The sequence below is a fragment of the Cebus imitator genome, unplaced genomic scaffold (genome assembly GCF_001604975.1).
Source record: "Cebus imitator isolate Cc_AM_T3 unplaced genomic scaffold, Cebus_imitator-1.0 Scaffold162, whole genome shotgun sequence".
Taxonomy (NCBI): Eukaryota; Metazoa; Chordata; class Mammalia; order Primates; family Cebidae; genus Cebus; species Cebus imitator.
This window is the reverse complement of record NW_016107477.1, coordinates 2,458,293-2,481,789: the sequence shown is the minus strand read 5'-3', so window position 1 is coordinate 2,481,789 and position 23,497 is coordinate 2,458,293. Positions and strand designations below refer to the sequence as shown.

The window sequence follows — 23,497 nt, the reverse complement described above, 5'->3', positions numbered from 1 at the left end:
TTTTAAAAAATTTATGAGGCAACAGTCTTGCTATGTCACCCATGCTAGAGCACAGTGGCATGATCTCAGCTCACTACAACCTCCGCCTCCTGGGTTCAAGCGATTCTCCTGCCTCAGCCTACTGAGTAGCTAGGATTACAGGCACCTACCACCTCGCCCGGCTAATGTTTGTATTTTTAGTAGAGATAGGGTTTCACCATCTTCGCCAGGCTGGTCTCGAACTCCTGACCTCATGATGTACCAGCCTCGGCCTCCCAAAGTGCTGGGATTACAGGCATGAGCCACCGTGCCCAGCCAAGTGTGTGTCTTCTGATTAGGGCATTTAGCCCATTTAATTTAAGGTTAGTATTTTTACGTGTGAATCTAATCCTACCATTTTGATGCTAGCTGGTTGCTTTGCCCATTAGTTGATGCAGTTTCTTCATTATGTTGATGTTCTTTATCATTTGGTTCGTTTTTGGAGTGGCTAGTACTATTTGTTCCTCTCTATGTTTAGGGCTTCTTTCAGGAGCTCTTGTAAGGCAGGCCTGGTGGTGACGAAATCTCTGAGCAATTGCTTGTTCGTAAAGGATTTTATTTCTCCTTTGCTTATGAAGCTTAGTTTGGCTGGATATGAAATTCTAAGTTGAAAGTTCTTTCCTTTAAGGATGTTGAATATTGGCCCCCACTCTCTTCTGCCTTATACGGTTTCTGCCAAGAGATCCACTATGAGTCTGATGGGCTTCCCTTTGTGGGTAACCCGACCTTTCTCTCTGGCTGCACTTAGCACTTTTTCCTTCATTTCAACCCTGGTGAATCTGACAATTATGTGCCTTGGGGTTGCTCTTCTTGAGGAATATCTTTGTGGTGTTCTCTGTATTTCCTGGACTTGAATACTGGCCTGTCTTGCTAGGTTGGGGAAGTTCTCCTGGATAATATTCTGAAGAGTGTTTTCCAGCTTGGATTCATTCTCTCCGTCACATTCAGGTACACTTATCAAACGTAAATTAGGTCTTTTCACATAATCCCATATTTCTTGGAGGCTTTGTTCATTTCTTTTCACCCTTTTTTCTCTAATCTTGCCTTCTCATTTTATTTCATTAGGTTGATATTCAATCTCTGACACCCTTTCTTCTTCTGGGTCAATTCAGCTATTGAAACTTGTGTATGCTTTGTGAAGTTCTCGTGTTGTATTTTTCAGCTACATTAAGTCATTTATATTCTTCTCTAAGCTGTTTATTCTCATTAATATTTTGTCAAACCTTTTGTTAGATTCTTAGTTTCTTTGCATTGGGTTAGAACATGTTCTTTTAGCTCAGAGAAGTTTGTTATTACCCACTTTCTATAGCCTGTTTCTGTCAATTCACCAGACTCATTCTTCATCCAGCTTTGTTCCTTTGCTTCTGATGAGTTGTGATCCCTTGGAGGAGGAGAGGCATTCTGGTTTTGGGTGTTTTCTTCCTTTTTGCACTGGTTTCTTCCTATATTTGTGGATTTATCTACCTGTGGTCTTTGTAGTTGGTGACTTTCGGATGGGGTCTCTGAGTGGACATCTGTTTTGTTGACGATGCAGTTATTTCTGTTTTTTAGTTTTCCTTCTAACAATCAGGCCCCTCTACTGTAAGACTGCTAGAGGGCCACTCCAGACCCTGCTTGCCTAGAGATTACCTGTGGTGGCTGCAGAACAGTAAGGGCTGCTGCCTGTTTCTTCTGTTATCCTTGTCCCAGTAGGATACCCACCAGATGTCAGCCTTAGCTCTCCTTTACGAGGTGTCTCTTTGGATATACGGAGGTCTAAGAGCGCTTGAGGAGACTGTCTGTCCCTTATAGGAGCTCAAGTGCTGAGCTGTGAACTCCATTGTTCTGTTCAGAGCTGCTGGGCAGGTATGTTTAAGTCTGCTGCAGCGGAACTCATAACCACATTTTTTTCTCAGGTATTCTGTCCTGGGAAGGTGGGGCTTTATTTTTAAGTTTCTGAGGTGCTGCTGCCTTTTTTCAGAGATGCCCTGCCCAGCAAGGAGGTAGCCTAGTCACAGTCTGCCAGCAGAGTCATTGCTGAGCTGCCATGGGCTCTGCCCAGCTGCCGTGTGAACTTCCTTACATTTTGTTTATGGAGGTATAGTTAGAACTGCCTTAGTAACAGCAGTCTGCCTCAGTAATGGTGGACTGTCTTTGCAATGGTGGACTGCCTCAGTAATGGCGGACTGCCTCAGCAGTGGTGAACTGCCTAGGTAATGGCTAACGCCCTTCCCCCAACAGAGGTTGACCATCCCAGCTGTGCTCGCTGTGAAACTCTCAATCCAGAGCATTTCAGATTGCTGGTCTTTGTGGGGGTGGGACCCACCAAGCCAGATCACCTGGCTTCCCGTTTCAGCCCACTTTTTTTCAGTTGAATGGGCGACTCAGGCGTTCCAGGTGCCAGCTGAAATGGCAGCCCATATTTGTGTGAGTCTTTGTGCGGAGACCCTCTGTGCGAGCTGAAACAGCCATGCTGGAGACACGTGGTGTTTTTCTGCCCAGGAATCTCCGGGTCTGTGGGCAGTAAAAACTCATTCAGAAATGCAGTGATCACTCACCCTCTGCATTCTTGCCGGGAACTGTACTCCAGAGCTGTTCCTATTTGGCCACCTTGGATTGTCTCCCCCTGAAACATCTTTTCTAATAAAGCTTAACAATGATTTGATTGTATTCTAGTGATAATTCAACTAGATAAAATCTAACACTTAAAGGTTTATGGTCTCATAAAATTAAATATAGAATTAAAATTTCACTTTTTTACATATTTTTGTTACAGAGAAGCCTGATAAGTAATCAGTCAAAGACTTTCAAGCACATAAGTGTTATAATAGGATATGATTCTATAGAGAAAGAAAATGGGAGTACCAGTTCAAGGAGAAAAAGAGATAAAGCTTCTCTCAAATAAAAATTAGTTCATGTATTTTCAAATGGACAATAGAGGGTATCAAATCCCTTTGGTACTTGGGTCTTTATAATGGATACCTTTAAAAGACATTTGTACAAGTTTTTATTTTAAAATCTTAATATTTACCACAGGGCATACATTCTCTGCTTCTCAACTGTATAAACATGTCATGCAAATTCCAAAGGTGATCTAATCAATGTCCAAGGAATGCCCAGTTTTTAAAAATTCTGACTTTAAATTTGTATAGTGCTTTGAGTTGCTGTTTTATTTAATATTCTTTTATTGAAAATACAGGCTTTTAAGTCAGACGTCAATGCCCCATAGATCTTGGAACTGAGCCATATCAGCTCCCTGCTCAGAAAACCATTTCACTGGCAAGATTTCATCATGCAGTATCTAGCCCTTGTTTTGCTCACAGCCCTAACAGTTTGGGTGGTTATATTTCAATATAATCTCCAAAATAAACAAAACTATCTGTTGACTCTGTTCTAAAAGTCACTCTCCAAACTAAAGACATCAACCTGATTAAATGCCTAAGGACTGGTGTTCCTTCCCCAGGTCCTGAGTCCTGCCAGCTCATTGCCAGTGTACTTACAATACCTTTACCATTCATTCACCCTTACTGGACTCCTGACCAACCAATCTACAGGGAAGCATACAGAAAAGATCCTGGATACTGAAACAGAAGCAGATTAAGCCCATGGTGTATGCAGAGTGATTCTAAGTCTGGCTGATATTGACAAAGAACTACATACTGTGGGTTGTGGCTGAAAGGGTCAGGCTGATAAATATTCAAATCTCAGCTCTGCCCTTACAATTTGCCTCATCTTGGCCACTTTGCTTGAGTTGATTTACAGGCCTGTAAACTGAGGGTAATTTAGGTTGTTATGAGTATTAAATCAGATAACACATAATTAAAAAGCACTTAAGACAATGCCTAGAAAATTTTAAGTATTCTATGAGTATCAACTGTTCTTTTATTATTACAGGTTTACACATAAGTACTTCAGTGCTGATTAAAGTGGATAAACGACCACTCAGTGCCTCACCAGGCGTGGTACTGGTTATGTTTTCACTTAAATTCACTCTGTATGAACAAACACTCTGTCCTGTCCACATGTGCAGGGGAGAAATACAATGACAAGTGGCCTGGCCACTGATAATACCACTACAAGAGGAGTGACCATGGTCCAGTGGGCTACAGATACCTGTTTGGTTTACCACTTCCTTTTAAAACCCACCTATTACATAAGATGGAGACAGACGAAGGAAAAGAAGAAGAGGAAAAAAAGAAAGTGTTGGACCTTGATATCAGGCATGGGAATAGAGCAGCAGCCAGTATTTTGAGTCATGAATCTTCCCCAATACTCAATACTTTTCCAGCTTCTAGCCAAATTCCAATCCCGCACAAAGCCATCCCTTAAATACAGCACCAAATATGATCTGCATGGAACAGAAGGGAAGAGTGCCAAGCCACTAAGTTCAAAAAGGAAAAACTATTCAAACTTTGTTCCTCTCTGCAATTTCCCATCCTCTCTGCAATTTCCCAAACGCTCTCCTTTCTGCATCTCCTCTAAGTTAACTACAGCCTTCGAAAACTCACTTAGAAGACATCCCATTTTAAGAGAAAAAAATTTAAAAACAATTTCAAAAGACTATGTAAAAGTTTATTCTGTCCCCTCTCTCTGCATCAGACCTGAATAGTGCCTAAAGGCCTCATGGGCAGCTCCCAATGTCCACTGTCTAACTGCAAACCTCCTAGTTACCTAGCTGACCACAGGAGAGCTTTCCCTGCAGTTTTCCCATGGATTTTTCCTCCTGTACACTTGGCCTCAAGCTCCCTTGCCACGGCCAGCCTGGGAAAGGAACAATCTGCTCTCTCCTTCCCTAATTTCTACACTTTCCATGTCAATTTAGAAATAGAAGGCTCAACGTGCTTGGGTATCCCTTCAGTTTTTCTATGCGCTCCTTAAGGGCAAACACTCATCTTGGACACCCTTATATCATCAATACTCAGCACAGGTCTGGCTCCCAGGGCCTCAGCACAGGGCTTATAAATGGGTACTCACCCACAGAAGGCACAGATACACTTCTTCCAGCAGGGGGATATCATCCCACCTCATTTCACTCTCAGTACTAGGTAAGCATTGTATTTAGAAAAGAATATGCTGCCTTGCAAACACTCTTGAATATTCTTCCAGCCAAGAAGGATTTATCACCACTATGTTTAGTTTCAGTTTATAAAACTGAGGCATGAGAGAATAATCTTAGGGCAGGGGACTGCCCCAAATGTAATAAACAGAATGCATTCAAAAAGTATCCCAAGGGAAAAAAAATGCCAACACAACCGCAATTTCTCACTTTTAAAGAAATAAAGAACAACCACCTGATGACTGGTGGCTTCTTGTTGTTAACTAAAAGCAAGCCTCAGAAGACACAGAAGGGGCAGAATGAGAAGCATGTCTGCTGACCGGAAGCTGAAACCCTAAGCAAAAAAGCACAGCCAAGGCAGGGCACATGTGGCCGGTACTCTATAGCTGAGAAGCAATTTTTAAAATTATTTCATCTGATCTTCACATTTATTTTAGGTAGTCAAAAAGTATTATTATAGTATCAATTTTACTTTTCTGGGCCTTGAGTCACTATGAAGAGACGTGACCCAAATCACATGCTATATGGCAGCAGAACCAGACATGAGAGCTCAGATCTCCTAAACCCCAGTCCTGAGGACTGTCTCATCCCTAACAATTGAAAAACACCTCTTTTTATCTCTATCTGACCAGGAATCTTTCCAAAATCACTATTTACTTATAAACTTGCATCTGTTGTCAAAGACCATCACTTCATAAATCATTTGGATAAAATGTCTAAATTCATAATTGCATAATTTTTAAAGTCTCTCTGAAAAATGCTAATATCTCTTGATAGTCACTTATTCTACTTTTGTTAATGTCATTTATTTTGATATAATTCTCCCTAATGACACTGTAAGAATGTGTCAAATAAATAAGCAAATACATAACCATTGTACAGTACCATATATCAAACAGTTCTTTCCCATGGTGAATACAGTAAGACTCTACTCACTGGATTATTTTAAATCCTTCAAATACAGATATACATGTTTTCTTTACTTTTCCAAACCTCAAAACACAATGCAATTTGTTCTAAAGAAGGCGATTAACAACAGTCTCCCAAGGCTTACCACCTCCACTTGAAGTGAAAGGCCTTAAAATAAATTATTGCTGACCTTAGTGGCATCTTCCCCCTAAGACCACTAAGGCATACAGACAAGAGATTTACAAAGGATTTTGCACCTTTCACCTTAATCAGATATTCAGATGGAAAACACAAGAAATTACAGAAACACATTTCTATCCATGAGATATGTAACCACAGAAAAGACAACATTCTGCCCTCCTCTATTCAAGAAAAATATGAGTAATTCTCTAACCAATTAATTTCAGTCAAGTGACTAGGAAGCTAAGTATTTTTCCTTTTAATTTACTATTTCAGAGGGCTGTAAAATAGCAGTAAGTACACTGCACCTCTGGGCTGTGCCAATTTTACAACTGTTTTAACATCAAAATGAGAAACTATACCCAAATACTTAAGCCACACTTGAAAATTATAGCACGTGCTTTAAACCCAACAGGAGGGACAAGAAAACAGGCTTTGGGCCCAAGAGCCAGGGAGAAATGAGCACTTTGGAATCTAAAATCAGCTGTAGCCACTGTCCATGGGACAACTTGAAATGTATTGAGGCCTCACTTCCATAAACCCTAAAATACCACTGCTGTCATCCTCACCTCATAGGATTACACTGGGGAAGTATATAGATGATATGTAAAGAGCCTACCACCTATGTGGCATGCAATTGTCACATTTCCTTTTCCCTTACTTCCAGGAAACCAGGAGAAATGGCTGCAAATTTATGAATAGAGACCACAAATGGAAGAAAAACTAGGGCTGGGGAAAACCATACCCTTTGGGGTTTGTAGACATAAGGGAAAAATACACTACACGGCAAGCTTATTGCCCAAGGCCATTCTGCAGTCATAGGGCTCCAACGATAATAGCAGCTATTCTGGACTGGGCACTGTGCTTTACACAGGATGGCCAAGGAAGTAGAATTCATCCCCTTTTCATAGATGAAGGACTAGAGAAGCTATGTGACTCTCACAGCTAGAAAATGGCACAGCCAGGTTGAGAACTCAAGTTTAATGAGGCTATTTTAACCTTTGGAACTCACCCAGGGACACAAGGATTGAAAAAAGTCATATTATTTGATCTCTGAAGCAAACCCAGGAATGAGAATGCCACCAATTGACTCTATTTGCACATAAGGAACTGAGTTCACCAGAGTTAACAACTTCACCCTTCAGATGACAGTAAGTGGTAGTGTTGGCCCTTAAGTGCAGTTCTGTCAATGCTAAACTCCTTTTTTTCTCATGCTGCCCATGATTTCCCAACTGTTCTGGAAAGCTGACCCACTTAGGACATATGTGCTGGGTCCTAGTAGACCCCTGTATAGGTCTCAATTTCCCACCTCTTTTTGTATCTGTACTCTTTATCATGTGGCTCTGCAGCTTCACATACCATGAAGTGAGGACTATTTCCCCACCCTTGATTGTAGGCTGGCCTTGTAACTGGCTTTGGCCAGGAGAAGAGGTGGAAGTGACAAGGTACTCTTCCCAAACATTAGCCCAGAAGTCTTGTTCACTTCTGCTCTCTCTTTGGAAAAAGAGATTACATGAAGAAGTCCAACTGTCCCAGTTGAGGACATCCTAGACTAGCCTACAGGACAACACCAACATTTCAAGAAAGCTCAGCCAAGATCACCAAGGAGAGACACACACATGAAGTATACCAAGCCCAGCTTAGGTCAGCAGAGGCACCCAGAGAACATGAAGAATAGTAAATGGTGGTTGTTTTAAGTCACTAAACAACAATAGTAAATGGTGGTTGTTTTAAGTCACTTTGTTGCACAGCAGTAGCTAACCAATATACCTTGTTTGCCAATTTGGATAGCCTTTTTAAAAATATGTTCACATAAAACTTTGTTTAACCAAAAGATTTGTATGCATTTCTACCTATGAAAAATTTTGCTTAGTTAAAAGATTTTGATGCTTTAAAAAAATAAATTTGATACCAGGTGGGGTGTCCCATGCCTATAATCCCAACACTTTGGGAGGCTGAGGTAGGAGGATACCTTGAGGCCATGAGTTTGAGACTAGCCTGGGCAACATAATGAGAAGCCATCTCTTAAAAAAAATTTTTGTAAAGCAGCAAGGAATAGTGCTGCATGCTGCTTGAGTCCTAGGTGCTCTAGAAGGTGAGGTGGGAGGATCACTTGAGCCTGAGAAGTCAAGGCTACAGTGAACTATAATCACACCACTGCACTCCAGCCTGGGTGACAGAGCAAGATCTTGTCTCTCAAAAAAAAAAAAAAAAAAAGTAAATAAAATGTGCACACATTAAAGGTACCTTTGAAGCACTGACTCAAATGATGAGATTTGAAACTCATTTATTTTCTGCCACCACCCAAAAGGATTTAATGCATTTATAATGATACATAAAATACAGCAAAATAAATTAAAATGACATGCGAAAAGTGAAGAGAAGACTAAGAATCAGGCCAGCAAAAAAAAAGCCAGAAATGAGGATAGGCTGCACAAATGAATGCTCTGGCAGTCTGCTTTCTGTCCAGCTACTATCCACTCTTCAACTGGTAACAGAATCTATTTTTTTCTTGGAGACCAATCACAAAAGTGATTTGTACCATGGGGAAAGAGAATCTCTCTTTCCACTAGGCTCGGAGCTGGAGGGATTCAGCCTGTAACTCCTTAGAAACATCACATAGAGAGAAAAGATGCTTAGCAAGGAAGACTTGGAATCCCGTGCCCACCTTTGGCCTTCTCTGTTGTATGTTACAAGAGTCAACAAATTCCCTGTTTGATGTAGGCCAGCTTTGACTGAGGTTGTCAGTTCAATATAAAAGTTCTAATACTACAAAACATGTGTTTGAATCTGGCTTTCTAACAGCCAACAGAAAAAAGAAACTTGATGGGTTATATTACTCACTGTGTCCACGAGAAGAAACTAATGGCACAGAAGACTCACACCTTTCCCTGAACCAGAAAGAAATCTCTCCAGAAGGTCATCATAGAGATTTTATATGACATTAATACAACATCACTTAATATCTTCCTAACAGCCACAACACTACATTTGAAATGCTTTTTCTTAGAGCACACTTCAATACAGGAGGATGGCATCAAAGCAAAGCATAAATCAGGAAAACACTACTCTGTGTATGTATGGGGAGGGAGACATAATATGACACATGTACCCATGTTCAAATGACCTGGTTGGGAGTGGGGACAACTTTACCTTCCAAAGTCTCTGTCAATTCTCTCTCTCAGCCAAGCTTTTATTCGTAAATGGGCGGCAGTAAGTTTGAGAATATCATCCCTCTCAGCACGGTACATAGCACATACTTAGTGCTCAATATATGGTTATCACTTATGACTATCAGTGCTAAGCCCCTGAAATAAGGCTTATCTATGTTGTCAATATTTAAGAAGAAAGCCACAGGCTGTAACAGTCTAGTTGCTGCAAAGCCTTTGGTGTCACCTGTGAATGGTAGCTACAGTCTCAAGTACAGAGAGAAAGAGTGAACTTCGCTTATGCTAAGAGCATAGCTTAGCAGATGAAGCCTATAGCAAATGTTCAAATCATCTAAAATCTTGCAGACAGCTCTTCGACACCCACTTCTTGTTAGCAAGCAACCACATGCTGTATCAGGCACTCTCTCGGATGGGACCCAATGTTCTAGACATGTCTCCCATGCTCCCCTATCAAAAATGACCCAATGATCCAAGTCTTCTTCTCCTATGCTGTGCTATCTGACAGACTAATTTGAACTAAGATATAAGCTGATGACAATCCTCATACTCTTTAAGAGACTGAAGAGATCCTTGAATCAAATGTCATTTTACAAGGGAGAATCTAAAGATGTCAACTTATCGGGGTGACAGCTAGTTAGAGATGTCACATTTAAGATAACTTAATGAGCCACCTCTCCTAGAGACTACATTTCGACAAGGACCTTTCTTCCTTGGCCAAAATGATAAGCTAGTTGAAATTTCAAGTGCTTTAACAGACTAATATGCCCATTTTGAGGTTTGCGAGGCTTTTTAAAACTACTACTACAATCAAAGCACCAAGCTGTTGGTCCATGCTTATGGGGCACCTAAGACAAATTATTCCGCACTGTTCATATGTTTCAATGAACATGAAGTAAAGGACTAAGTGCTGGAAAATAATCTTCCCAAAATACTTTGCAGATCATCTTGTCTCATGATCTTCCCTGAATGAGTCATCTCAAAATGCAGCTCAAATCTGCAAATTTAGAGATCTAAAATCATCTGTGTTCTGATTACTCCAAAATGTCTTTATTCTTTTTTTTTTTTTTTTGAGATGGAGACTCACTCTGTCTCTCAGGCTGGAGTGCAGTAGCACCACATCGGCTCACTGCAACCTCCATCTCCTGAGTTCAAGCAATTCTCTTGCCTCAGCCTCCCAAGTAGCTGGGATTACAGGCACCCACAACCATGCCCAGCTAATTTTTAAATATTTTTAGTAGAGATGGGGTTTCACCATGTTGGCCAGACTGGTCTTGAACTCCTGGCCTCAGGTGATCCACCTGCCTTGGCCTCCCAAAGTGCTGATATTACAAGCATGAACCACCATGCCCAGCCCTGTTCTTTCACTATATTCTAAAAGTTTCAGACTAATGCCACATTTACTAGAGGTCACCAAGTTGCATGACAGATACGAAGCAGATAAATTTCTAAAATGTGCTTTGTTTCATAACTCATTTTTTCTTCTAATGCCAAAAGCTTCTGCTTTATAAAAGAAATGCTCTCTTGTCAATTATAGTTTGGTATGTAAAAATTCATTTATTAATAGTAATCCTCAGATGCTTTCTTAACACTCCTCAGAGAAGATGTGATAAATTCTGTACAAAGGCAGGGTCTCTGAGTCACTGTTACTCTTCTTCCAGGAGCTGTTCACCTTTAACGAGGATGAAAATCATATGAGGCATTTCTTTACCAGTTTCTGACTCTGTAGGTCTGGTGAGGCCAGGAATATGCATTTTTAACAAGGGCTCCAGGTGACTGTAATGCAGGTCTCCAGCATCCACTGCCTTCCATGGCACTGAGCAATGCTGGCTTTTCATGATGCCAATTCTGAGGTGATTATTTTGCTAATTTCAGGGAACTTTTTTCTTTTAAAACATAATGTTGAACCTGTTTATAAAAGCTACACATACATAGCCACATATACATGCTTTTATGTCACATATACAACCTCCCAGCACCACAACTATCAAAGCCTTGGACCCAGAAAGGGAATGTGTGAACCACATGAAATGCCAATATTCAATCCTTTTTCACTTATGAAAGTGCAAGTTTCCTATGCTTAAATCTGTAAACTGCATGAGGATGGGGAAACAGACTGATGGACCCTTCTTAGCCCAAGCATTAATTACACATAAAGCCCTGTCACCCCAGGGGCCCCTAAATCACAGCACTGGTTCTCTGATTTAGTCTTTACAATAATCCTGCAAGGGGACTGGGCATAGCAGCTCACGCCTGTAATCCCAACACTTTGGGAGGCTGAGGTGGGAGGATCACTTGAACCCAGGAGTTTTGAGACCAGCCTTGGCAACAAAGCAATACCTCTGTCTCAAAAAAAACCAGCACTTTGGGAGGCCAAGGCAGGCAGATGACCTGAGGTCAGGAGTTTAAGACCAGCCTGGCCAACATGGTAAAACTCTGTCTTTACTAAAAAAAAAAAAAAAAATTAAATTAGCCAAGTATGGTGATGCACCTATGCTCCCAACTACTCAGGAGGCTGAGGTGGGAGGACTGTTTGAGCCCAGGAGTTCAAGGCTGCAGTGAGCTATAGATCATGCTACTTGTGACAGAGTGAGACTCTGTCTCCAAAAATAGTAATAATCATTCTCCTCCTCCTCCTCCTGCAGGGTATTTTTAAAATGAAATAACATGCCCAAGACCTCATGGTTACTCAGAGGTAGAAGGACAACTCAACTCTAGGAAGATGTGATGTGACCAGAGGTTACTACTGCCCTTCTTTCCACAGCTTAGGAACCCCTATGGCTGATGTCACAGCCTCAGACCCCCACTGTGTTCTGTCCCTCTCTGAGAAAGGTCAGAAAGAAAAGCAGAGACCCTTTAAAAAGCCACATATATGGGATGAAAACGATGACTGACAGAGAGACGAGGGAGAACTTCCCTCACACACACAGAGAACACAATGCCAATGGGAACCAGTGACCTGACTCATTGTGGAGATTTTACACTACATTCAGTGTTCAAGATTTCAGAAGTTGAGGAAGTTGAAAACACAGTTTATGAGGTTGTTGTCAAAGTAGCCTCCTTTTATTAAGTTTTATCACTTGAGAGTACACTATGGCTGAATGAAAAGGAACGAGAACATGCCTATTGTAATGAGGATGAGACTGATGTTATCATGATGCAGTCTGAGCTCTGTGTAGGTATAATTCATTTCATTCTATATCAGAAATAAAAGGCAGCAGAGATAATATATATTATTCCCTGTCATGGAATCTTCTTTCTGGTTATACCAGGTTCTTTTAATATACCAGTGACTAAATCAAATCCCCCTAGAGCACAGTCATGATAAATTTGCTACATAGTAAATTTTATTTTTTAGTGATCAGTATTATATCAAAATGCTACTTTATAGCAATAACTGATTTATAAATTTTTATTATACACGATAAAAATACAGTCTTACTTTTATATATTTAATTAACAAAAGGTAACACTTTTTCCTTTAAATTTAGCAACTGGGTCTCCACACACCTATAAATTGCTAATGGCACCAGGCACAAAACACACAGCCTGGTTCTATTGTTAAGGTTATTTGAGATACTTAAAGTCAAACTTGACAGAATGTAGAAAAAAACAGCCTTAAGCATAATAATTTGTTTTTTTTTCCTTCTCCAAGGGAACTTCTTTCAATCGTTTCTTCATTCATTCAACAAATACTTAGTGAGTAACTACTACAAGCTAAAATGTTTAAGTAATTTGGTTTTATACATCATGAGTATTTTAGAAGGAATCCTTTAAACCACTTTATAATTGTATATCCAGATGGAATACCACACTGAGTCCATTTTAAGTCCATTTTAAGCCTGTGCTTATTACATGATGTAAAGTACCTCAAGCTACCCAAACTGAGAAGAAAGAACAAATAGTATCCATCAAAAACAGACTGGGCCAGGCACAGTGGCTCAGATGGGAGGCTGAGCTGAAAAGACTGCTTGAGCCCAGGAGTTTAAGATCAGCCTGGCAATGCACCAAGACCCCGTCTCTATCAATTTTTTTTTAATTAGCCACACAGGGTGGCTCGGGCCTATGATCGCAGCTATTCAGGAGGCTGAGATGGGAGGACTGCTTGAGCCCAGGAAGTCAAAGCTCATTTAATGAGCCATAATCAGTGATCCTGCCACTGCACTCCAGCCTGCATGACAGAGCAAGCGACCTTCAGAGAAAAACACACACACACACAAAGACTATACAAAGGGTGTGGTCCAATTTCTTCTCACCCTCTGTCAAAGCCTACCTTTGAGCCCATTTTGATTCCATAGCTGGAAGCCCAGGAGAAGTAATGGGGACTCGGACTCCCAGAGTAACCCACACTAATACACACTGTTCTCACTGTATGCAATAAATCTGCTTTCTGCATACTGAATAGAAAGAGAGAATAAAATGAATATTCACCCATCTGAAAAACTGATGCTCTATAAGCTTTTATGCTTTGCAGCCCATAAAAAGTAAATGCTTTGCTTCTGCTTTGGCTGGTACATGTTGAAATAAATCATTCTGTTAAACAGTGGCCTTTTCTTCAGAGGGAGATGCTAAAACCTCATCAGTTTTGACAAGTCTCTGACTCCTCTCCTCTCATTCATCTCTCCTGTAATCCTTGCTCTTTTAGCCTGCAAGGTCATTTCCAACCCCTACTGGACCCCATTTTGAAAGGAAGCCACAAAGCCTTCTTCAGATTCTCCACCCTGCCCTGACTTGCAACCCAAGGCCCAACATTTGTGTTTCATATAAAGTTTTTGATGACTCATTAGTCTTCTGAGTTTTCAGTAGGAAAAACGGCTGAATCAGATTTCCAGGCAGATTTTCATGACTTCTTGAATTACATACCTAAACCCTCAATGCTGTAGAGTTCATTTCTTGGAGATGTAAGAAAAGTACAGACAAGCCACTTACTAAAGATGTTACACACCTACACAGAGCCACCTAGGCCACTGCTTTTTCTGATCTACTACAAGAAGGCCCCAAAAGTTAACATGAACCCTTACTTAGTTGGCAAGTATGTACTACTTCTTCCAGTTTCACCACCACATGTAGACTAGCAGCAACATATGACACAGCAGAAAAAGAAGAGAAAAAAATGAGTAAGACTGTAGCAGGGGAATCTAAAGTTGTCTCTGGGTCAGGGCTGAATTTCAACAAGCCGCAGAAGTACAACTTCCACTAAAGAATTCAATTTTATAATAAAGAGTTATAGATACACATGTAAGTGGATGAAAGTCCACTCTCGTGCCTTTCTTGAGCTGTCCAGGAAGCCGTCTGTGGATGGGGATGGGCCTTGCTTGGCTCAGGCAGGTGGGTTTAGGGACCGCAGCTACACCTAGTGATCAGCTGTGGATCGCAGCAGGAACACCAGGCAACAAGCACTCTTCAGCTGTTTCTCAGAAAGGCTGGCTACAAAGCCTTCAGGATTAATCTATTAAAAGACCTCATGATTACTTCTATTTACCTGGAGTGTTAAATGACAGAGATGCAATGGTTGTCTTTGGGGGTTCAGAGAAATATTAGGCTCAATTTTAGGATACACATTGTCAGTACTTTAAATAAATGTCCAAGGAAAACCTTTATTTTCTATTTGGAAGTTGAGTTTATTTCCAAAGGCAAAGTTTCACATTTTCACATTAGAATTCCAAATCTTACGTCTATTAACTTCCAGTTCTCTCCTAAGAAATTCCCTGTTACTTTCCATTTTAGATTTTGAAACTTTTAATACATGAATAACTTTTCAAAGTATAGTAATTACATCTTCTTTATCTATTTCCATTACCATCCACAAAGGGGTCTTACAAACATAACTGCTCAATAAATATTTACTTGAATTAAATATTTCAATAAGCATTATTAATAAGCACTATTATTCTAATAAGCACACAGGGCTACATGCTTCTTATGACAAGCCAGCAAATATCTCCTATACAAAGGATCGACCCAGGGAAATTTCCAACGTCTAACCATTACAACAAAACTTAATTGCGACATTGTGGTAAGTAAAAACATAGGAAACTTCTTTATTCATTTGAGTTTTACAACTGGCTGGATCCAGTCTCTTCCCCAGTGTCTGGCCAGAAACAGCACAATCACATCACCATGTTGGTAGTACTAACCATATTAATCAAAAGGCTAAGCAGTAATGAATGGATGTAATATTTTTACCCCCAGTTCTCTTTCAGCTCATCACAGGAGGCTGATACGGCAGGCTGAGGATCTCAGTTCTTTTAGAGCAAGGGTTCTTCAATTTCGGGCCACATCAGAATCCCATGGAGCGCTTGTTCTAACACAGATTGCTGGGCCTCATCCCCAGGGTTGCGCATTTGGGACGAGAAGGTTTTAAGTCTAACAACTTTGAAAGTAATGCTGATGCTGCTGGCTCAAGGACAACACTTTAAAAACTCCTCTTTCAGGACAACGTTTCTTCAAGTGTGGTTACAAATCGTGACCACCCAGGGATGCTGGGAGACCCCCGTCCTGGACATCAGAATCACCATAGCTGAGCCCCAGGAAGCAACCTTTGAAAGCAGGACTCCAAATGCTCCTCGTGGACAGCAGGTTTCGAGAAGCACAGATTTAAACCCAGCTCACCATCAACACTGGCGCAGTTTCCCAGGCCCTCCCCAGAGCCAGCTAATGAGGCAGGAGGTCACTGTGATCTGCCACTCTTCATGGTGCCCCCCTCAACTTTCCGTGTGTTTCTCCTTCACAGCAAAGAAGTCATAAGGGGAGTGACCCTCCCTTGCTAGGATCTCTGGAGCTTGTCACATCCCACACCTGAGTACAGAACACTTCTCATCCTGTTTTTGTGTTTTTCTCTCACATACTCCCAGCCCCCTAATTATGCACTGGCCTTGCCAGCTGCCACACCAATGTTGGGGGCACTACAGAGTAGGAAGATTGGTGACTAAATCTTTCCTCCTCCCCACCCAAGGCAGCCCAACTTATTTTTCTCTGCTGGGTTTTTCGGAGCTACAGTGTAAACTTAGGCTTTCTGATGACTAAACTGAAAACCACCACGGTATTTTAGGAAGCAAAGAAGCAACATCCTCTTATAATGGAAGATTTACAGTATTTTGTACCTCTTTAAAATGTTGCATTTGTGAGTTGGAAAGACATTAATAATTAAACCTTCCCTCATTTATAAAATAAGCCTATTAACATACATGTTGTATTCTTAAAGATAGTAAGCACACTAAAAAGTGAAACTGTAGGAAAGTTGGTTTTCAAAAAGAAGAATCTGAGAATTAATGTAAAATGCATGGTGGACATCACCCCTAAGAAAAATGTTTCACTGTTGAAAAGCATAAAACTCATTAAAATGCCTGATTCCCTAATGAAAACTAAGCCTTGGGGTATTTAGATAATACATGCTTATTCTCGAAAACTTAATAAAATCTAAAACAAAAATGGAAAGAAAACAATACTTAATGTAATATATAGTTCCTCTACCAAAATAGATATACTGTATACAGTCTGACAATTCCTAGAATGTATTATAATCCTTAGAGAATTAAGAAAAATTTAAATAAAGCTATTGGCTTTTAAGAATTGTTACAGAATTACTTAAATTCTGAAACCAACTTTTACTAAATCTAAAGGCTAGGCTATGCTTCATTTATATAGAATATATATAATCTGAAGACACAATTCAAATTATTTGTTCATTAAAGAAAATTCATTTTGAATTACCCAAACTATATACACACCTATCCATATATCACTGTATGTCAGTAGATTATTTTCTTAAAACCTGTAAAGATAACCCTTTGAAAACATGATAGACTAAAACCTGTAATTTTCTACATAGGAAGAATTTATTATGTTCAAGCAATTCTTCTTTACATATACATAACACTAAGAATGTTACAGTAATTTCTTGGTATATTTCTTTCATGCTCACCGTTTTCCTCATATCAATTATCAGTCTAGCGAAAGCATCTTGAAAATGTAAAATACTATGACTATAGTAATCTGAAAAAAAAAACCTAACTGCTAAACAAATCTATTACTACTCTTTGTAAAGGGTGCTTTAAAATTCTGTATGTTGAAATGATTTCAGATTTATAGAAGACTTGCAAAAACAATACAAAGTGTATAAGTACACCCTTCACCCAGCTTCCCCTAAGGTTAACATCTTACATAAACAGCAGAATTTAAACTAAGAAATTAACATTGGTGTCACACTACTAAATTACAGGCTTTAGATTTCAGCAGTTTTCCTTAAAATATTATTTTAAAAAATTAATTTCTCCACAACAGTCCCAAATCACAATTTAACGTTTAATATATTTCAACTACTACTGTAGCTGAAACAAAGAGCTAAGCTTGTATTTCTATTTCTGCAAACCAAAGCTTACTTGGCAGAACTTAACACATCAAAACCATTATAAAGTAGAACTAAACACTTCATTGTATTATATATGTTGCAACTTGGCTTTTAAGAAATTGGGTCAAAGAGGAATAACTTGCCAACTCATTGGCTCCTCACCATACAAAAGAGAATTTCTAACAAAAGTAAATGATTTAACTTTCTTCCTCATGTCTTACTTATATACCACCTTACCAGTTACTTTTGGTGAACACTAAAGGCCAAGAAGATATAAAGTGAACCTCTACCATTTTGCCTAACAATTTAGAAACTATAACTATAAAAAACAATTTTTTAGGCCGGGCACGGTGGCTCATGCCTGGAATCCCAGCACTTTGGGATGCCAAGGTGGGAGGATCACGAGGTCAAGAGAATGAGACCATCCTGGCTAACATGGTAAAACCCTGTCTCTATTAAAAATAAAAGAATTAGCTGGGTGTGATGGCATGTGCCTGTAGTCCCAGCTACTCGGAAGGCTGAGGCAGGATAATCATTTGAACCCAGGAGGCAGAGGTTGCAATGAGCTTAGATCACACCACTGTACTCCAGCCTGGTGACAGCGAGACACTGTCTCAAAAAAAAAAAAAAAATGTTTAATGAAATGCTTCCAGTACGCAGTCGTCACAGGCCCAAATCCTAGTTCTTTTCCAGTACGTTTAGCATTCTATTTCTGGTGTCTGGTATCCAAACCACATGCAGTACACCTTCAGAAATGCTTAATTAGCAATCTTAATTCCAAACCCATTCCAAAAGAGGACAGGAGAGCACTGCAGAAGGCAAAGGGCAGAGTGCCTTGTGTGGACGATACCTGAGTTATACAAAATCCCTTGGCTGATTACATATATAAACCCTCATGATTAGTCCATTGGGAGGCCTAAAGAGAACCTGGTATGGAAAAGGCAAGCCAATTCTAACTTTTAACAATCACTTCTCTCCCTCCATTTTATTATATATTGGTCCATTCACACACTATTTGAACATGTGCAAATGATCAGCATTCACATTACTGATTTATTCAACAAATAGTAATGCCTGTGAAATCTAAGGATCTATAAGAAAGCCAGAAGAAAATGAAAATTGGCTTTGCCCTCAAGGAGCTTACAATCTAGCTCTTTTGTTTCTAAAATGTATTCCCATGTCAAGTGAAAAGCAGCCAGTTACTACAATTTCTGGAAAAAACATAAAAAAGAAATGTGTCAATGCCACTCCTAGCATTCAGAATTAACTTTCTCAACATACGAAAAACAATAAACAAACAAACAACAACAAAAAAAAAAACACACACATCCTGATTCACACCTGTAATCCCTAAAAGCAATATGGACAGGAACAAAAAACATTATGAAGTGAAACATATCTGATCCTTGCACATATGAAATTTGCCAACTTCACCTTTCACTTCTTTTTTTAATGAAACAGTCTCACTCTGTCACCCAGAATGGGGTGCGGTGGTGCAATCATAGCTCACTGCAACCTGGAACTACTGGGCTCAAGCAATCCTCCTGCCTCTGCCTCTAGAGTAGCTGGGACTACAGGCACACACCACCACACCCAGCTAATTCAACTTCACATTTTTTAAAGTTCAACGTTTTTGAGGCATGGCTTGGACCCTGCCCTTTACCTGCTAACATGCCAGGATGACTCTGGCTTTCCAAATAGAAAAGAAAACACATTTCACTTAATGGTATTAACTCAAACAAATAGATATATTTCTTTCAAATGAAAAATCAGGCTAAATTTTAGTAGAAGTCTATTTTGGCTTGACTGATCATTTACATCAGCCTTAACAAGGACATGGATCAGTACGACTGAGGCTGAAATAATTTTTGGTGATGAGGAGCCCATGGTTTAAATAAGTGATATAAATATTTGTTTCCACCTCCTTGCACACAATTTAAAAATCCATCCAAATGATATTTGACACAGCTTAACTTTAAACAAATCTCAGGCAGGGAGTTATGTATCTTAATAAAGAGAAAACCATCACCAGGGCGCTCATACTTGGCTTCTAATACTAATGAGTTACAAGGCTCTCAAATTGGCGAGTGCTACTCTATTATTCACTAATAAGAACGTAGACCAAATTCTGTATCAGTATTATAATCAGACGACAGTGCATCATTGCATTAAAACCTCTGGAGCATGTGCAATTACCAGGCAGTTAGGGAAACACAAAACTTGAAGAAAGGATATTTCTGTATTGAAGTTAATGGTTTGATTTCAAAACCTACAAGTTCCACTCCTTCTCTGAGGCCAACTGTGATCGAGGGTCCTGCAGATCAGCAACACAGGAGACACAGCTAATGTGCCTGTTGAGTCCAGAGCTCCACCAGCCAAAGGTCTTGTACCCCAAGAAAATAAAAGGTTTCCACGTACCAGAGGACCAAAGGTTTTTACTGTTTAAAATATTCTCTTTACTGTTAACAAAAATCCCCTTAATCAAATTCTTAAAAAGCCCAACTTACTCATTCAACTCACTTGTTCCCAAGCACAGAGATCTATTTTGCAAACACTAAGTTTCAGGCCAAAGAGCACGCTTGTTTAATTAAAAGAAAAAGAAGAATGCCCACAACCCCACTGCATGTGTACCTTAATGAAACTAATCTAATAAACACTAAAAAGGTGTGCACACATGGGCCAGCATTTGCGGTCCATCCACGTATGTTACATCCCAGGTATTAAAGGTGATCCTGAAGGTTGTAAACCCCTGTAACAGCGTGCTGGGTTCGGCCCCACGCCGGACCCCCAACACCGATCCACAGATCCTCTCCATGAGGGGCTCCTATGGGCTTACAGAGCCCCCGCGCTCGTGTGCAGACACACACGCGCGCACACTCGCACGCTTGCTCGCACACCGCCAGTGCTTCTCCTTTCCACCTGGGATCCCCGGACAGCCGGGCTAGTGAACAAGTTACCGCGGGCCGCAGCGCTCCGCTAGGGGGCTGAGGGTGGGAGGGGGAGCCCGGCGGGGCGCAGGACCCCGGCGGCTGGGGCCTGGGGACCTGCCCGCTCCCCCCGCGGCCGCTGAGCCCTCCCGCTGGGACCGGTGAGGAACTCATGCCAGGCCTCTCTGAAGACGCTGCGAGGCCGCTGGGACCTACCGGGGTCGCCAACTGCGCTGGGCAGGGGGCGACAAGAAGGGCAGGGCACTGGGAGATCGCCACCGCCGGAGCTGCCGCCAGGTCCCAGCGATCGCTGCGGGCGCAGCCGAACACCAGCGGCCTGGGCCCGGGCACTGCTCGAGGTCGGCGGGGACAGCGCAGCGCCTACGCCAGGCGGCCCGGCGGCTGCAACTGGGAACTTCAAGCAAAGTTTTTTGCTGTTCCTTTCGCAGCCGGCCAGGGACTCGGAGTGGCAGCCGCCCAACCTTGAGCACTGGCCCAGGCCGCGGAGGGACGGGGTCCGAGCTGGCGGTTCCGGCAGGGGAGCTCGCCTTCGGGGTCGGCCCGTTCCGCCCGCCCGAAGACTCGGCGCCTGCCCGCCCCTCCTGCCCTTTGCCCAGAGCCTGGCTCACGAGCAGAAGCGGTGTCCCGCCTGCCGCGCCCTCTGCCCGGCCTCGACGCCAGCCTAGGCTTCTCCCACCAGGGAGCTGCCGGCGTCCCAGGCGCCTCGAGCCGGCCCGCGCGCCTCGGGGGCGGCAGATGCGGCCCCGCTTACCTGAGAACGTCTCGCCCGCCGCAGTTAGCAAAAGTCCGGCCAAAGTCGCCAGGCAAGTCCCAAGTCTCTTCATGGTGCTGAGTGCGCGCCGGGCCGCTCCGCGGCGGCGGTGGGTGGGCGCGCGAGGGCGGAGGGGGCCGGGAGCTTTGGTTCGGAGGCAGCCAGGAAAGAAGGGTAAACAGCAGAGCGCTGAGCGAAGCCCCCAAAGTGCCAACAGTTGCAGAAGTCCGAACTCCGGCGGCTCCCGGGGCGCGGGCACAGGGTCCTGGGTCCTTCTCCCCTGTCCCTGGCCCCACTCGGCGTCTGGCGCCGCTGTAAGAGGGAGCCGAGGGCGCGCCCGCAGTGCCAAAATCTTCCCTCGGTTCGGGCGGCGAAGCTCGCCGCCTCTCGCCTTCCCCTGCCCGGGACGCGGGACCCGAGCTGCCGGCCGTCGCCGTGGCCGCGGCCGTGGCGGTGGCCGTGGCCGCGCGCGTTCCGCCCGCCGTCTCTCCACAGGCAGCCCCGAGCCCAGCCACGGGCGGCGGCGCGCCGATGGCCGAGCCCGCGCCGGCTGCGCGCGGGGCTCTTGCTCCCCGACTGACTGGCGGTGCCCCGCAGGCCGGCTGAAGGGAGCGCTCACGTCACGGCCGCCCAGCGCCGCCGCGGCCCGCTAGAGGGCGTGAGCGTCCGCGCCCCGCCGGCCCGTGCCCCGCCGCCTCCGGGAGATCGGCTGGGGGCGGCCCCGCGGCCACCGCCACTGCCGCCGCCGAAGCGGGCGTCCGCCGCGCTGGGAGGAGCGGCCACCGTGCTCCCCCGCCCACCTCCTCGGCCCGGCCGCGTCTTCTATTTTGGTGACTGGCTCGGGGGAGGGTGACTGTGGAAGGGGCTGCGCCGCCGCCACAAGTTTGTCCCGGGTCACGAGTCGCGAGTAGTTTGTGAGCTCGGCCGGGCAGGACCAGCGGCCTGCGACCCCGCGGGCGCGGCCAGGCGGCTTCGAGCCCGGCTCCGGACGGCGATGTCACTGCACAGGGCCAGCTGCCGCCGGAGTCGTCGGGCCTGCGCTCCTCGGCTGCTCCGGGGAAAGCTAGCCAGGCGATAGCGGAGGCTCCGGAGGGCTGCGGGCTCCTCTGCGCCGCCGGCAGAGCGAAGTTGGCTGGCGCCCGGAGATGGCGCGGGAGCCGGGAGCGCCGAGTCCAGCGATTGCCAGCCCGCTCCCGGCCGGGCCCGCCGGGTACACGCCGCTGGCCCCGCTCCCCGGCGCCCGGAAAGCAGGGCGCTCTTCTGCCGTTCTGCCTCCTCAACATGCCTCGGCGTCCCATGTGGTCCTGGAGCGAGCCGCTGGCAGTGCACGGAAGGCTGCGGTCACACCAAACCAGGGTTTGGACATAACCCTTGGTTTCTGTATCTGATGCAAAGTGCTGGGAAACGGGGGAGAAAGAAAAGTGAAGAGTGAATCAAGTAATGTCTTGAAATATTTTAGTTTTACTATTTTGGGCCTGAGCTGACTGTTTTATTAAGTGAATAAAAAAACCTTACAATGCTTCAGCAAAGAGTAAATTTTTTATTTTAATTGTAATTTTTTTGGTAAGTGAGCCTTCTGCCTTCTAGGGAATAAGCATATTTAGCCAGCACCAAGCAGGCAGCTGTAAGCTCCTGGCCTGCTAACTGAACGCAATAGAAGGCTTGGGAAGAGGTTAAATTAGGAACCAAAGTAACCGAGTGACAGCAAGGATACCGGTTAGAAGGCAAACCGGTGATGCAGAGGCGCCAGGGAGTTCTCCTGCACTTCTTCCACAAGAGGGGTCTTCTGACAGCGTTCACTGCTTTCTAGTGCTTATAAAGACGTAAGAAATAAATGGATTCCACACTCATGTTGACCCTGTCTCCAGTGTACACCAGAACCAAGAAAGATACAGCTGCCATTCTTCCCAAGGCAAATTCGGGAACTAGAAGATTTTGCCTTTAGTGTAACAACCAACATTCCTCTTATTTCAGGATCTCCACTTACTAGATACTTACCAGACCTGCTCTTTAAAAGAAGTCTCTGTATTGGCCGGGTGCGGTGGCTCACACCTGTAATCCCAGCACTTTGACAGGCCGAGGAAGTCGGATCACGAGATCAGGACCAGCCTGGCCAACATGGTGAACCCCGTCTCTACT

At 43.4% G+C, this 23,497-nt stretch overlaps 1 protein-coding gene across 10 annotated transcripts in view; it reads right to left on the bottom strand.

Moving 5' to 3' along the window:
• PTPRM (protein tyrosine phosphatase receptor type M) overlaps window positions 1–22,520 on the bottom strand; it is an 858,282-nt gene extending 835,762 nt beyond the window's left edge. For 7 of the 10 annotated variants that reach the window (XM_017543951.2, XM_017543955.2, XM_017543952.2 and 4 more), the window contains exon 1: window positions 21,359–21,862. In XM_017543951.2, the coding sequence (XP_017399440.1) occupies window positions 21,359–21,431 (73 nt within the window). In that variant the 5' untranslated portion in view covers window positions 21,432–21,862. Of the gene's footprint in view, window positions 1–21,358 lie in introns of all 10 variants that reach the window. The other 3 variants (XM_017543961.2, XM_017543962.2, XM_017543959.2) reach the window with 3 other exon arrangements.
• Between the last annotated feature and the right edge of the window lie 977 nt (window positions 22,521–23,497).